Source organism: Drosophila montana, unplaced genomic scaffold, assembly GCF_035044405.1.
Source record: "Drosophila montana isolate Dmon_TW-CO22-7 unplaced genomic scaffold, ASM3504440v1 contig_2481_1, whole genome shotgun sequence".
In the NCBI taxonomy this organism is placed as follows: Eukaryota; Metazoa; Arthropoda; class Insecta; order Diptera; family Drosophilidae; genus Drosophila; species Drosophila montana.
In genome coordinates, this window is record NW_026997351.1 from 2,521,516 (window position 1) to 2,536,950 (window position 15,435).

General features: G+C 39.5%; 3 protein-coding genes across 3 annotated transcripts; all 3 read right to left on the bottom strand.

Moving 5' to 3' along the window:
- Window positions 1–5,513: 5,513 nt before the first annotated feature.
- Window positions 5,514–6,899, bottom strand: Gr10a (Gustatory receptor 10a). The gene is made up of 2 exons (XM_064682550.1): window positions 5,733–6,899; window positions 5,514–5,672 (listed from the first exon to the last, which is right to left on the bottom strand). Exons 1-2 carry the CDS (start codon window positions 6,897–6,899, stop codon window positions 5,514–5,516), a joined length of 1,326 nt encoding a protein of 441 aa, XP_064538620.1.
- Window positions 6,900–8,328: 1,429 nt separating this feature from the next.
- Window positions 8,329–9,936, bottom strand: Or10a (Odorant receptor 10a). Its single transcript, XM_064682435.1, has 5 exons — window positions 9,401–9,936; window positions 9,138–9,325; window positions 8,735–9,024; window positions 8,518–8,670; window positions 8,329–8,456 (listed from the first exon to the last, which is right to left on the bottom strand). The coding sequence occupies exons 1-5, from the start codon at window positions 9,934–9,936 to the stop codon at window positions 8,403–8,405; spliced, it is 1,221 nt and encodes a 406-aa protein (XP_064538505.1). The 3' UTR covers window positions 8,329–8,402.
- A 679-nt stretch (window positions 9,937–10,615) lies between these two features.
- Window positions 10,616–11,377, bottom strand: LOC135428503 (uncharacterized). The gene has a single exon (XM_064682551.1). It carries the CDS (start codon window positions 11,375–11,377, stop codon window positions 10,616–10,618), a length of 762 nt encoding a protein of 253 aa, XP_064538621.1.
- Between the last annotated feature and the right edge of the window lie 4,058 nt (window positions 11,378–15,435).

The window sequence follows — 15,435 nt, forward strand, 5'->3', positions numbered from 1 at the left end:
TTATGTTGATGTTTATACGAGAGTTATAGCGAGTTAGTTATATGGACGCTAATGATAATATGGTACATTATAATATACATATGCATATATTGTATATGTATGTATAATAGGTATATAAATCTTTAAGTGCGACAAGCGTCAGATATACTACGTTGAAGGATAGCAATTTAAATTGAATCAGTTGGCGAATACGACTATATAGGTATATATATATGGGTAAATAGATGACGACGACGACGACGATAAGTTGGTGCATTTGTTGTTAGATGTATTGTATTTTTTTCCCCACGCGCCTTTGCCTAATGCAACACAAATCACACGATAAGAATCATGCTGCATAAGCACACACACACACACTGACTCACACACACATCTATGTACACAAATACCATGTAGCCTAACTAAAGAAAAGCGTCAGCAACGAGCTATTTATTTATATGTATATAGATATATGCGCTATATATATACATATATATAAAAATGAGTATATAGAGAGGGAGAGAGGGCAATATCACTTCTTTCAATACAAAAAGTCATTTTACTATTTAACATACGCTATATATGTTAGACAGCATTAACTAATTGTGAAAGCGTCGTGTTGATTTCAAACACATACACATACGCATATTACGATCAATACAACATATACACCCATATATATTATATACTTATATATATATATAAATATATATATAGTATATAAATAATATACACCGATACGGTTTAATTTTACAATTGAATATGCAACAACTTAAATACCTTGTTGGTATTGACATATATACATATATATATATATATACATTTTTTTTTGTATTGACAGCAAACAATTAGCTAATGTTCAACAAACAAACAAACAAATTTATAAATTATAGACAACGCACATAACTGCTAATAACCCATTATTTTTTTCCTACTTTTCTATATATTTTTTTTCTAAGAAATTTAGTAAAATTCAAGTTTAATAAGATTATGATTTTTTTTCGTTTGTTTCGTGTGTGTCGCTAACTTTCCAAAATATTGAAAAGATCTATCGAAAAGAAATGTATACGTTGTGCATTTATGTACATAGCTGTATGTCTTATGGAAAGGGAAGCATTTGCATATTATTAATAATACATATATATATATATATATATATTTTTTTTTTTTCGTCTCTGTCCTTTACATTTGTAATATCAATATTTTGTAAATTATAATACCTTCGATCCCTGCTTTATAAACATTGATCAGTATATGTACGTGCAGACAATGCATACAAAATTCGATTTCACATAGTACGCAAAATGCATTGTTGTATTTCATAAACACAAAAACCTAAGCGAATTATATTAATTTAAATCTTTAAAAAAAAAAACAGTAAATGTAATAAAAATAAACTACAAAAAAAAAATACAACACATATTTCATCAAAGCCGTAACAAGTTTTTAATCAATTTCCAAGAAAACTTTCAAGAGGACGTGTGAAAATGTTAAAAGCTATAAAGAAAACAAAATTTTGTAAAACTGTAAAAAACAGTACAAACACATCTTCACACTCACATACACACACACACACACACACACACGCACAGTTAAATTTTGTGAAAATCGACCGTTAAAGCCACGACTGCGAAATATGTGAAAGAAACTAAATCAAGGCAAATAGGATATGGCACACTTATTGACGATTCTTATGGCGAATATATTCCAGATCGGGTATATAGTATATAGTATATAAGATTGCCAAAATGTTATAAGCCTTAGACGAAATAGTTGTGTACTAAACTGAGCGATATGCCCACAATTGATTCGGTGCGAATTAGGACTGTGTTTGGGATATGAAAATTCTGAATTCGATATTTGTCATTTATAAACGCATATGCGTGTATGTGGCACATTCATACGTGGCTCTTATGATACACTTACTTATATTAATATTAGTGGCCGCTGTATGTGTGCCGAATAGACTCCTTCACTCTTTAAGCATGTACATATTGTACGGATTTTGTCTTTCAATCGATAATCTAATAAATATTCTGCCTACCAAACACCCGCCTTGCAATCTCTTAGTGAAGTACCTCGCGCCTGTGTAAGCAAAATTTAAACAGAAAGCAATTTAAAGTACATACAACATACAAAAGAAATGGAAATTAAATTGAATGGAAATTGAAAATCAATGGCAAATTTTACACATGCATGGTTGGAAACGTATGTGGGGGAATGTTTAAATAGTTGATAGATAAATTACAGAGAGTGTATATCTTATAAGTATATACTATAACAAATGAAATGAATAGATTTAATAACGATTTACTGTATGTATCTCATATAGAAGAATTTCACATACTTATGGGGTTTTAAGCCCAAATGCGGTAAACTTTCTTTTCTAATAGTACATAGTATATACATATATATATATATATATATATTTCAAAGTCAAGGTAACTGTTCCAAAGCCTTAAATGCAATTAATTAACGCATTTACGAGTATATCCAAGTTACATACACATACATTGCTTATCTATGAAATGCCCTATTTCTAATGATGAAAACAAAAATGAAAAACAAAAAAAAAAACAAATGACAATTTTTGATGTAGCCTTAGAAAATATATGCAAGAATTTAAAGAAAAGAGAGAAAAATTAAAAAAAAACATTTATTAGAAAAATTTAAATAATACCATAACACACAAAACAATACATATTTATAATGTGTATATGTAAAACTAATACTGAAAGGCATTTAACGATCCCATTGTTCAAAACAATTTTGTGCTACATCTACATGATGAACAAATCGATGAATATCGTAAATTTGACAGCGTATACTTAAAATTTTTGTGGAAGCATTTCATCAAAATGGTGCCTTTATCAGTTATTGTTGTCGGTATTAAATGAAAACAAAAAATGAAGTATAATATAACAAAAAAAGAAAACAGATAAAATTACATAAATTTATATAGTTAAGTATAATAATCCATAATGCAGCACATGCTATTTATTGTAGATTTGAGAATTGAGAAATATTCAGTTGCGGGCTGTGATATCTGCTCGAACATCTTAAATATCAGCTTAAGGAATTTAGTTCAAATTGATTGAAAAGCTGTTGCTGCTTGATCGTAGCCCCTGTTCAAAATTCATCCCTCCCCCAGCACACACACACACACACACACACACACTCCTCCCCCCAGGCCCTTTACTAATTATGTGCTCGTTAACAAAAGTAATCATTTATTGAAATCAAGAAATTCATGAAATATCATCAAGAGATTTGTTGTTAGGTGTTACACAAAATGTACTCATTTGATTGCTTTGTAAATTTAAATAATATATTATATACTAGCACACATAATACATATATTACATATGTAGTTTACAATGAGTTCAAATGCATAGTTAATATTGTTAAACTTTCTGCAAGCAGATAAAAATCCACTTTGCTAAGATTTCAATTGATATAGCTAGTAGCCCAATTTCTATCAGAGATCTGTTTCTCATTTTTCCTCTCGCCTTCAGCTGCTTTCATCTGAGCATAATTCTGATTTCATCTATATGCTCGGTTTTCCGTATGTATAATGAGAGTCTTCTTAACTCTCAGCCTAAACAGTTGCGTTGCTCCTTTTAATTACAGCTCTGATGTAGTTTTTCCCCATACTTATGCTATATTTTCCTGAGCAGCTCATTCAAAAAGTGCAGCGAAAGGCAATTTCTCAGAGGAACACTCCCTGTTCAGCGGGGTGTGGTGGGATCGGGCGGGGCGGGGTGTGTGGGGAGGTACCCTTAAGCGATTCGCGGTCGTGGCACAAATGCACTTGTGTACGTCCACAAACACATGCACATATGCACACCTACGTTTGTATTTCAAATACATATATACTATATATGTATGCATGTACACACAACTACACACTCACTCACACACACGTACACACAAATTAGTTATAAAAACAATTTGTGAATTCTGCATAATGTATTATTTAGAAGTTCATCAAAAGATGCGACATTCGTAATAAACAAGAAATTCAATACGTAATTTATTTACTCATCTAATGACTGTCATACATGCATACATACACACATGTCTATGTATATGTGTATATGTATGTGTATGTGTATGTGTATGTGTATGTGTATGTGTACATGCAACTAGAGCGTACATCATTTGGGCTTTAACGCTTGGAGATTTCAGCCCAGCAATTGAGTCGTGCCGCATTTTCAGGTTGGTTTTTTAGCTAGTCGTCACGAGCACGAAACAGAAATTTTAAGCACGCTCACGACAAGCACGATCCAAAGTGGACACGGTGAAGCACAGCGAAGCACAAACTCATAGTTCAATTTGTCGAAATTTGATTTATTCATTTATTTCTTATCATTTATTTGAAAAAGTATTTAATTAGTTAATTACTTTTATACCAGTTTATTTATTATTTTATTTATAACAAGACAGAACAGCTATGCTTGGCAGACCGAAGATCAAATACCCTTGAAGACATTAGGAGGCATATGATATACTAGGAGGTAGGTGGAAGAATAGAATAATTGCCGAGCAGAGAAGTTTTCCAAAACAAAACGCATTTTTCGCTGATTCTTCCCATAGAGCTATATGATAAAGCTATCCGATGTTAATAAGGTTTTCCTCATTTGTTTGGAGCTTGGAAAAACAGGTAAAAGTTAAGTTTCGTCAAGATATTTCGATATTCTGAAGTGCTTAGTTTTTTAGAGATTTATTGAAAAGCAAAAAAATAAACACATTTTTCAAACGATTTTTTCTATATAGCTATACATTACAAAGTTATCCGATAATATGAAGATTTTGCTCATGAGCTTGGCAAAACTGGCAAATGACATGTTTTGTCGAGATTTATTGAAAAACAAATAAGTTTTCTTTAGAAAATCCATCTTCGACTGTTTCGTTCTATATAGCTTTATGATATAGTTATCTGATATAAGAAAGATTTTGCCCATATGTTAGAGCCATAGAAAAATGGCGAAGTGTCAAGTTTGCTAAAGATATCTCGAAGATCCAAAAAGTTACTTTTTATGTAAGAACATAGCTATATGATATATTGGTCGGCTGTTGAAAAAACTTTGCATAGCGAAACAAATAAATGCCAAGTTTTATCGAGATATATAGATGCTCATACAAAAACTCTGTTCTCGACCGATTTTTCTCCAAAGAGCTTTATATGACATATATGCTGCCTATAACTTAAATACATACAAATGGTGATAGCTGTTAAACTTCGGCTGATCAAGAATATATGTACTTTCTACACATTTAATAGCCTCTGCCAGTATATAACTAGTCACTAGTCTAAGAATATTATATCCGTATTATATACTTATAAACATATGCTGCCTTTCGTATCGCTCTGAATCTTGTGTTTTTGTGGTCGAATCTCGAAAATGTACTCACTTAGCTTGGGCTCGCATATCGATGTGGTGCGTGCAATTGAAGGGAATCTGATACGATCCAATTAGACTAATTAGCTGGAATGCGTGTTGGCTAATTGGATGGACCCATTGGCAATGGGGCTAGTTGGTCGAGCGCAGATAGATATCGAATTGGACGAGCGTTATGAAATAGGAGAAGGCCGTCACCGAAATGATAAAGATGAGCCGCCGGTCCAGATGCAGCAGACCGCACAGCATGGGCTGTCGATATTGCAGCAGCTGCAGCGAGAACTGTTCCAGCTGCAATGGAGCGCAACAATGTTAGGCAAGCAATTGGTTGGACTAATTGGGATGGAGCACCTCTCGGCTTAGACGCCTCCTAGGCGTTCCCGGCGTCGGATAGTCGCAGAACTGACGCACGGTGAGTGCGAGACGCGCCTGCTCCACCTTGATATGCTCGTTCACCAGGGTGACTATGTAGGTGTCCACATAGAAGCCGAGCGCATAGAGGCCGCTGACCACAATTGGGTAGGGGACGTTAGCGAGCGAGTGTGTGGCCAGCATATTGAAGATGGTAAAGAAGTTGGTGAGATTGTTGATCAGCGTGGTTAGCATCAGCCCAAGCAGCTGGAACTGATGCATCCGAAAGCTGCTCACATACAGGGCGTGTATGTCCCCGAAGCATGCTCGCAGCCTGGCAATCCGATGCGAGAGCCGGCCACAATGGTTCAGCGGCTGCGATTGCAAACGCCGCAGCTGGCCGAGAGCGGCACACAGCTGGAGATGCAGCAGGCGCAGGTACTTGAGCACGCTGCTGTTGATGTAGTAGAAATAGTCGGCCATGTTCTCCGTGTAGTTCCACAGCACAAACGAGTAAATGGCAAACTGGGTGCGCAGCTGCCCGTTAGCGGCGCCGGCTAATGCAAATATGCCGCACACCTGGGCAATCATCATGATGTTTATCAACACGAACTTGAAGTACATGAAGAGCTCAAAGCTACGCTTCGGCCAACTGGGACCACGGTAGCTGGCCGCGAAAGCCGCCTCCAGGCGGGCCCGCTGCAGCGTGCAGCCGTGATTGATGGCCCTAAAGTGGAACGTGTTGGCCATGTAGGTGACTATGACCGTCGCGTATTTGATGAGCGTATTGCTAAACGATACGTACAGCACCAGCTGCATGCGGCGGTCATCCGTTGCAGTCAGCGCCCGATAATTATAGCCAAAATAGCAGGGCAACACGACAATCAGCAGCAGGCTGAGCACATGGCTATAGCCGATGAGCAGCGTCTTCAGCGTCGAGCGCATTTGGCGCTGCGGCACATAATCTATTATCACCTGGCCATAGATGTTCGCATAGATGTGGCCGTATCTGTAGAACTTGTACTCGTGCCGCTCCCAGAAGCTACGCCTATCGCACATGGCGCACACTCGGCCTGCCGCAGTTGCACTAAATGCGGCAACCTGCTGCCTGTTGCCTGTTGCCTCTTGCTGTGGCACGCTTGGGCGCTTGTGCGTGGCGCCTTGCATGTTGATTCGACGATACGTTCAATACGCAAGCAGCAACTGACGTAAAGGTTACTGGTGGAACGAAGAGGTGAGTGGAGGGAGAGGGGAGAGGGGGAATCAGGAGAGTATACTTATCTTTGGCTTATGGAATTCTTGCCAGATTCTTTGATTCAGATCTGATTCAAAGCAGCATTTATATGCATGTACATAGAGTTATAAAGATTAAAACTCTATTGTCCACTTATTTTCATCTAAAAGAAAATCTTCTCTATCGTGTTTCAAAACTAACTGCTCCTAAAGATACTTTTACGCACTCGTCTGGCGATTGGCATTAAAAAAATCAACATTTTTTCCATTCCGATTTGCTAAAAAAATGCTGACCTTTTCATGATCGTAGTTTATTTAAACGAGTTACAGCTCATATGGACTTATTACTATTGATTGGCATTTAAATTTAAGAATTAAAACTTTCCCATTATTAATAAGTCCAAGAATGCATATCTTTCCAAGATCAAACTTTATTTACCGAAATAGAGCTGTTAAAGTTTAATTATTATTTTTTCTCATATTGAATAACTGTGAATATCGTAGGTACCTATCTACTTCATGTGTCCCTTTTTATATTTTCAAGAAATATGTATGCGTATACTTAATATTCCAGCAGCTATATAACATAAACTGCAGCTGCAGCCGACAATACAGTCGAATTAACAGCTGCTGCTGCTGCTGCTGCTGCTTAACAGCCGACTTAACAGGCGACTGCTAATGAACTTGCGAGTTTACAGCAGCTTAACATTTATGCCCCTTGCGCTTATGCAATGCAATTTTTTTTTGCACATATTTTGTCAACCTGCTGTCAAACATAAATGGCATGTTCGCCTGGTATTTATTTCAGTTGAAGTTCAGCCAGCAATTTAGCGCTCGCTGATTTTTGCCCCTATTTTTTATATTTTTAAAAAATGCATATATAGAACTTAAAGGTATTCATATTTCATTATATATCGGACTATTTTTAGTTTTTTGCTTTAAATAGCTATGATTGGAGCTTATCGAATTCTTCAGTCTAAAAATATCTGAATACATATACTATATTAGAAAACAAGTAAGAATGCTCTGGTCGGGCGTGCCCAACCAGGAGATACCCTGCATATTCCGATATGGCTCCAAAATCGGGCTGTATTTAATCGAGATATTTTAATTTGAACATGTTTAAAAACCTTAAAAGAGTTTAACTCGATTAAATAGAGTCTGATCAAGGGATAAAATCACAATTTTTGGAAAACTGGGATTGATTCTGCAACGAAACCTTTTCCATTCCAAGTACAAAAAGGCAGTTTTTTTTTAATATTGTTATAATTGATATATTTCGGGTATATCAACTGCGATTTCGGGATGATATATAAATTTACATAAATGTTTTATATATAATTCACTTAATCTTAAATTTAAAACACTTCAGAGTTATATATTTTAAATTGTTTTTGATCAAGTGCTTAAACAATAAAGATTCGGTAGATGAGGAGCTCAGGACTGAAAAGACATGGCCAGTGCGATAATGGAACCAGATGTTTGCAGTATCTGAAAAATAAAACAAAGAATTAAAGCCCAGCCCAGAGGAAGATAAAGATTTGGAACGCACAGCGGCAAAGGTGCCCAACGAGGGCGAGAAGAATGGCACGGCCATGGTGAGGGCACGCTGCGACCGCATGATGAAGAGATAGACATAGAGCCGATGCTTGGGCAGGCACAGGTGCCACGGACAGGTGCCCATCACGGTGGCCAATTGAGCGCTCTGCAATAAATAAGAGGGATAAACAATCTATAGGAACGCCACCGAATAGGCGAATGGCACTAACGCTCTCCGTGACCAGAGTGCCGCCATAGCAGTAGATGAGCAGCTGACTGAGGGCGGCGACAGTGTAGCCAACATAGAGCAGGGTGCCCAAGCCGCTGCCGCCGGCGGTCAGCAGATCGAATATGCTGAAGCCGATCACCATGCTGGCGGACACAAAGTGGGCCAGTGTGATGATCACATAGCGTTGCCGGAAGAAGTGGGTCAGCTCAAAGATCTTGTTGTGTCGCTCGATCAGCTGCACCAGAGAGGCCTCGAAGCGTCTGCTGCGCAAGCCGCTTATCTGTGCGAGTCCTGTCGAACAGAGGATCAACAAGAGAGGTGGATGGAGGAGCAGCAAGAGCAGGAGGAGGATAAAATGGAGCTGCTGGTATTAGAGCTCTGATGGTGCTGCCTTTTGCCCTTACCCTTGTACGGCCGGAATATCGCACGTGTGTCCGCCTGCAGAAAGTTGAAGAGCGTGGCAATATGGACGCAAAACTCAAAGTAGAAGGCGTCACAGCCGCCAAACATGAATATGGTTACGTAGCCGGTGTACGCGATGAACATGTACGTGAACGGAAAGTACGGGGCATGGAGTAGCCAGCGGGGCATGCTGCATGATGGACGGCAAATGGGAACTGTAACTGTTCAAGAAGTCTATCCGCCATCCCACCCAAATCGAACTCACGTCATATTGAAAGGTGTGGTGGTCCAGGCAATCGCATCGCTCCGTCCCTGCAGATACAGGAGCATGGCCAAGAGCATTGGCTTCAGATTGTACATGGTGCACGTGAAGAAGCCGGCGGATAGGGGCCAAAAGTTGAAGCGGGCTGCCATTTCGGAATGATGACGCATTAGCTGCTGCTTTTCGGCCGTTTGGGGCTTCTTCTGGAACAGCAGCTGGTGCTGACGGGTCAGCACGTATAGGAGATCCTGACGATAGCGGAGCATGAAAAACATTTTCAGCAAGGTGACGGCCGAGGTGCCCGCCGGGCAGAACGTCTCCAGGGCTTTGGTAATCTCGCCCGCTCGCGCAAACGAGAAGCCCGCATGCAGCTCGGTGGTCACGCCAATTGCCAGGATCAGAAAATGGACGAGCGCCCGCCACTGCAGCGGTCCGGGCCAGAAGCCCATCAGGTTCAGGCCCAGGCGCGGCACGGCGTAAAAATATAGCGACAGAGGCTGATTCCTGTACAGGAAGCGGAATCCAAAGTAGCCAGCCATATTCCAAACGTTTCTCAAGCGCCAGCGAAGCGAGCATTCGTTTTTATAGGCCCGCTTGACCTTCGACCAATCGCTAATTGACTTGTTGTGCAGGCAATTAGAGAAGTTTGGCTACCAACTTTCATGGCTCAAGCTGGCCGTTCTCACACATTTCTGCAACCCAGACCTGAGCCCCTTCCCAGCCCGCCGGACAGTCTATTCCTCGTAATATTATCCTGGTTATGTCTTCATTGCACTTATATTATTTCGAAAGTGAATAACAAATACCTTAGTATGATTATCTAATGTAGTTGGGTGTTAGCCGGCATTGCACGGCATCCACCATTCATTTTTCCACCCATTTTCCGTGTGTGGCAAATTCAAATTTACTTCCACATTTAAAGTGAAATTTTACAGAAATCTTTGCAACTGAGTTTGTGGTCAATCGAATGAAAACAATAAAAGATTTTTACAATCCACTTCCGCCAATTTTCCTCAGTTACTGGTGGAAGAGGAGCCTGATACCAATCAGTCAATCACCTCGTCGATTTGAAATGGATTGGGAAAAACAAATCGGAATACTTGTTTTTGGCCTATTTCAAGAAATTCACCCACGCGTGCGGATTCAGCTAAAAAGACGGAAAAGACAAACATGTTCAAGCCGACATAATGTGAATTTATTTTAAAACCATTGTTTCTATTAGCCGTTTTTTATGCAGTTTTTTCTATTGTTTTTTAGCTGATGTTTCTTGAGCCTTATATCCAGCTTCTGCTGCAGCTTTTGCAGCTGTTTCTGTTTCCATTTGGGATTCCTACACAGAATTTGCAAGGTCAGCGTGCGGACCGAAAGCAGGGCCAGATTCTCAATGAGGCAATTGATGCGATCTTCTTTGATCAGCTTGACGGATTCCAGATGCTTAATCCTGTCGGTTATTGAGCTAATATCGTTATCCCTCTGGTTGCTCTCACGAATCAGCTCCTCGTACTTGGCATCAAGAAACGACTGCGGATCACTCGGCACAGCCTTCGTGTGGATCGGGATCGATTCGTCCAGCAGCATCTCAACATCGGTGCCAGTGCCTGTCAGACATGAGCGCGAACCGGCACGCAGCCTGATCCCGTTGCGCTCCGCACACATCAGTTGGAAGAGCAGCGATTTGATGGCACCGAGACGACCCGTGGCCAGATCCTCGAGCGCCTGCCGTGACAACGTCATGCCCATCTTGCGCAGCACCAACAGATTGAAGGTCTCCCAGTTCTGCAACTTCAAGGACAGGCTGCTGTGCGAAAAGTAATTATGTGCCTCCACCAGCTTGTAATCGAGCTGCTTGAACAGCTTCGCCACATTCACCACGTCGCAGAGATCGCGGCGCGTGCGATTGTTGAGATTGATCTGTTTGATCGTCAGCCAGGCATCCAGCTGCAGATCCTCCTCGGCGCTCAATATGCGGCTGTTCGACATTCTAGCTGGATATTGGATTGTGATTTACCTATCTCAAACGTTTTCTTCGATCTATCAATATGGTTGCCTTGGCTGATATGCAAAATATATTTAAGAATTAGTTTGAGACAATTTTGATAAATGCTTTCTGACTGCACAGAACCGCGTGGAATATTATTGTGACAGCGAAAATTCCAAATTCCCAGCCTACTTGAACCCATTTGCCTAGTGCATATTTAAAGCAGACTAGTCTAATTATTGATTAATAACTAATCATTTTCAATTAATAATCTTTGTTCGGAGTCGATTTTGATAGCACGCTGAAGTACTCCAGTAACAGCCCTGATAAGGCCGCATTTCTTGAGATTAGAGAGCGCACTCGAACCAACAAATTAGTTTATACATTTTTTTAAATTTATTTAATCGTTTAACTAATTTCCTGTAATTCACAGTTCACGTTTCACGCTGAAGTTTCCCTCTATTGGTTCAAGCCTTGCTATGTCACTAAATATTGACAATTTTCATTTAACTTAATTTATATTTTTATATTGCCTATCGTACATATTTTCATAAAGAATTCGCGGGCTATATTTGTTCTCTACCCAAAACGTTCGCCTAACAAATATTGTTTGACATAGTCCAAAGTTGGGGCCACAGTTCTCTATGCTCTGGGGCTGAGATGCTCTGAAATGTTTTTAATTTAAACTAAGGTTAAGATTCGACAGGGGTTATAGAAAAATATTTAAAAAATATACGACAATGTGTACTTGCCATTTAAATATAAAATATATAGTAACTATTACGGCATATTACAGATTGCAATATATATAGAATATATATCCAGCTGGCAGCTGGAATATTCAGTTCAATTGTGCTTCTCAAATGTGAATGTCATTATTTCAAGTGGCAAATGTTGGAGGTGTTAGCTATTTACTAAATAAACGTATTAAAAACAAAAAAGGGGATGGAAAAGTAGAAACAAAAAAAGCAAAACTTACATAACATGCAAAATTGGCCAGTTTCCCATTTTCGATGGGCTCGACTTTGGCTTCGGAGCGCTTGCCCAGAATTAGACGAGTATTTTTGCAAATTGAATCAACGCTAATTGAAGGTTCAGAAATTGTTCCATTTTGTGGTTATTACTAAATCGCAGCTAGCCGGCAGTTGGGGCAACTGGCACTGGCACTGAAACTAGCACCTGATTCCCGCCCGGTTGCAGCAGCAGCAGCAGCAACAACAAGAACAACAAGAACAACTGTGCTTAAATAACAACAAGAGTCGCACGCAATCCAATTACAACAAATTGAGGCAAGCCGCGGAGCCAATTGACTGCGTCGGATGATGGTGACTGGCATTGTTTTTAATGCGGACTCACCCGGCGGCTCATCAAATTGAAAACTGGAGGACCGACTGCCGGACAATGTATACCCCATACCCGATCACGAGATCAAGCCCTTTTTCTTTTTGTTTTGTTCTTTTGTGTGTGTGTGTGTGTGTGTGTGTGTGTGTGTGTGTGTGTGTGTGTGTGTGTGTGTGTGTGTGTGTGTGTGTGTGTGTGTGTGTGTGTGTGTGTGTGTGTGTGTGTGTGTGTGTGTGTGTGTGTGTGTGTGTGTGTGCGCCCTTGACAGACTCGTTATTGTTCATGATAATATTGTGGCTCCAGTGTGGCATATATATGTGTATATATATTGGTGGGTGCTGTCACCGCCATGCACATGACTATTAGATAAGTTTATTATGGAATAAATATGCGTGCGGGACCTGACTGTGCTGCGCGCCCATAAAGAAGTTAAGCAATTCAGCTGTTTAAAGCATAAATTGTTTAATAGAGTTAGACGCGACAATTGGGGGGGCTCATATAAAAGTGTCGCGTTTATTAATATACCCTGCAATTATCACAAATTTGCCAAAAGAGGGTTGCTGCAACAGTTGCAAATGTTACGAGCGGCAGAAGGTTGCCATAATATTATGTACTTAATTATTCGCAGCCATCTATTTATATACCCTGCAATTATCAGAATTTGCCAAAAGAGGGTTGCTGCAACAGTTGTAAGTGCTGCAGGCAGCAGAAGGTTGCCATAATGTATATACTAGTACTTAATTAATCGCAACGATCAAGTAATGTACCCTGCAATTATAAGTAGTTATAAAAGAGGGTTGCTGCAACAGTTGTAAGTGCTGCAGGCAGCAAAAGCTTGTCAGAATGTATATATTTATACACCTTTCGCTTCGATCTGCGAACATCTTTTGATTTGCCCAAAAACAAGCTTTTACCATAATGTAAAGTGATTTACTTTAAAGTTAAACCAAAAGAGGATATCTGCTAGTCGAATTATTTCAAGTAGAAAACATTGTCAACTTTATTTAATTTTCTGGGCCAGTCAGTCCCGCGGTCCTTCAGTACAGAAATTGTTATAGAATTATCAGATAAGCACAAGAATTCAAAGAATCGATTTTTTTATTTTTATTTTTATGATAGTACGTCAAAGTTTGCTTTCGGGCTCATGAGCATAAAGACATATGTATTTGTGTGTATGTATGCAGCTGTCTAATATATGCCTATGTGTGTGTGTGTGTGTGTGAGTGAGTGTGTGTGCATTTAGATGTGGTGCGTGTTATATAATTTTTGCGAAATATGCGCAGTCAGTCGAGTGCGAATGCCGCTTAATAAATTGCCATTTGATGAATGACAATTAAGCAGGCATTTTTAATTGGAACATTTATGTTTTGTTCTTTTATAATTTGCGAATATTCGGCAAGTCTTAATTGCTCTGCGCTGTGAAATTGAAACAATCGACAGCCGGCTCGGACCGGCTCGTAAATCTTGTATTTGGCCCATAACAACACTGTGCGCCAGACCTCTTCAAATGGCCTGCCTCAATTACTCATACGCCGCGTGGGATCGGGCGAGCAGCTCTCAGCTGCCTTCACCTACATTGGTTCGTGTGCGCCACCTTCATATTTTGCTTATCGTTGCCACTGGCCACCAGCGCCGGCCAAATAGTTATCAAGAATTTATATATTTAGTTTTGCTGACCATTCTGCGCAGAGTATTACGCATGCAGACAGGGCTAAATGCTATCAGAGATCAAAGTTTGCGACCAGGTTTATGGCCCCCACACAGCCGATCGAAACGAAAAGCAGTTCAGCTCAGTTCAGTTCTGTGGAGTCTCAATACGTTCGCCAAAAAGCTCGTAAAAAATGGCCAGACAAAAATGCCGACGGACGCATGCGCGATTCACGTGAACCGAGTGCCGAAACTAGTGAACGGCTGGAACGTGAGACGTCGTGGAACGAGGAACAAGGAACGAGGAACGAGGAAGGGGAAACGAACAGCAGCTGACGGTCGGCAATCGATCAATAGAAAAAATAATTTGCACTTGTTGTCTCTTTTCTATCTATACATGCACTGAGAGAAAACATTGGTAAAATGTTTTCTCTTAGCATGAACAAAATCGTTTGAGATTTGCAGTAATGGTTAGTCCAAATTCTTCAAATAGATATAGAAATTGCATATGAGCGCATTAACTGAGTATTTAATTTATAAAAATTGAATTGATTTTTGTTACTTATTTACTTTAACTAGAATTTACTCCAATATAGTCGAATAGCCTGCGAAACGATTTCACGTGGGTTAAGCCCATTTCACGGCTATGCGTGAAATTGTAAAACGTATCACTTTTACGATTTTAGACAAATTGAAATGTGGTTCATTCCCTTTACGTTTTGTTGCTTAGTTTTGGCCTCACAGTTTTCTCGCCGTGTAAAAGTTTTTATGTTAATTGTTCATTAAGCGTTTAAATAAAATTAAGTATTTTTATTTCGAACATTTGTCCAGTCGTCTGGCTGCCTTTATTTGCGTTTATTTTTAGGTTGGCTGACAAATGTTATTCTTGGTGTTTGACTTCCAGATTAATTTGTAATGCAAGCGGCGCGTGTACAAAACTGTCAAATTATTATGTTTTGACCTTAAAACAAGTGCTGAACCTTGCGAGAACGCGCTGCAATGCGTTTTTTCGTGTAAGGGAGAAGCGACGATAAGTTCAAGCTCAGTTCAAATGCCGAAGAACCCTTTTCAT

What these genes read in the sequence shown, in the direction of transcription:
- Gr10a (XM_064682550.1), bottom strand. Translation starts at nt 6,899, where the DNA reads ATGCAAGGCGCCACGCACAAGCGCCCAAGCGTGCCACAGCAAGAGGCA. An exon ending in GGAGGCGTCTAAGCCGAGAG is followed by an intron (nt 5,673 to 5,732) that starts GTGCTCCATCCC and finishes GCTCCATTGCAG; the next exon opens with CTGGAACAGTTCTCGCTGCA.
- Or10a (XM_064682435.1), bottom strand. Translation starts at nt 9,936, where the DNA reads ATGGCTGGCTACTTTGGATTCCGCTTCCTGTACAGGAATCAGCCTCTG. An exon ending in GCACTCTGGTCACGGAGAGC is followed by an intron (nt 8,671 to 8,734) that starts GTTAGTGCCATT and finishes TATTTATTGCAG; the next exon opens with AGCGCTCAATTGGCCACCGT. An exon ending in CGTTGGGCACCTTTGCCGCT is followed by an intron (nt 8,457 to 8,517) that starts GTGCGTTCCAAA and finishes TTTATTTTTCAG; the next exon opens with ATACTGCAAACATCTGGTTC.
- LOC135428503 (XM_064682551.1), bottom strand. Translation starts at nt 11,377, where the DNA reads ATGTCGAACAGCCGCATATTGAGCGCCGAGGAGGATCTGCAGCTGGAT.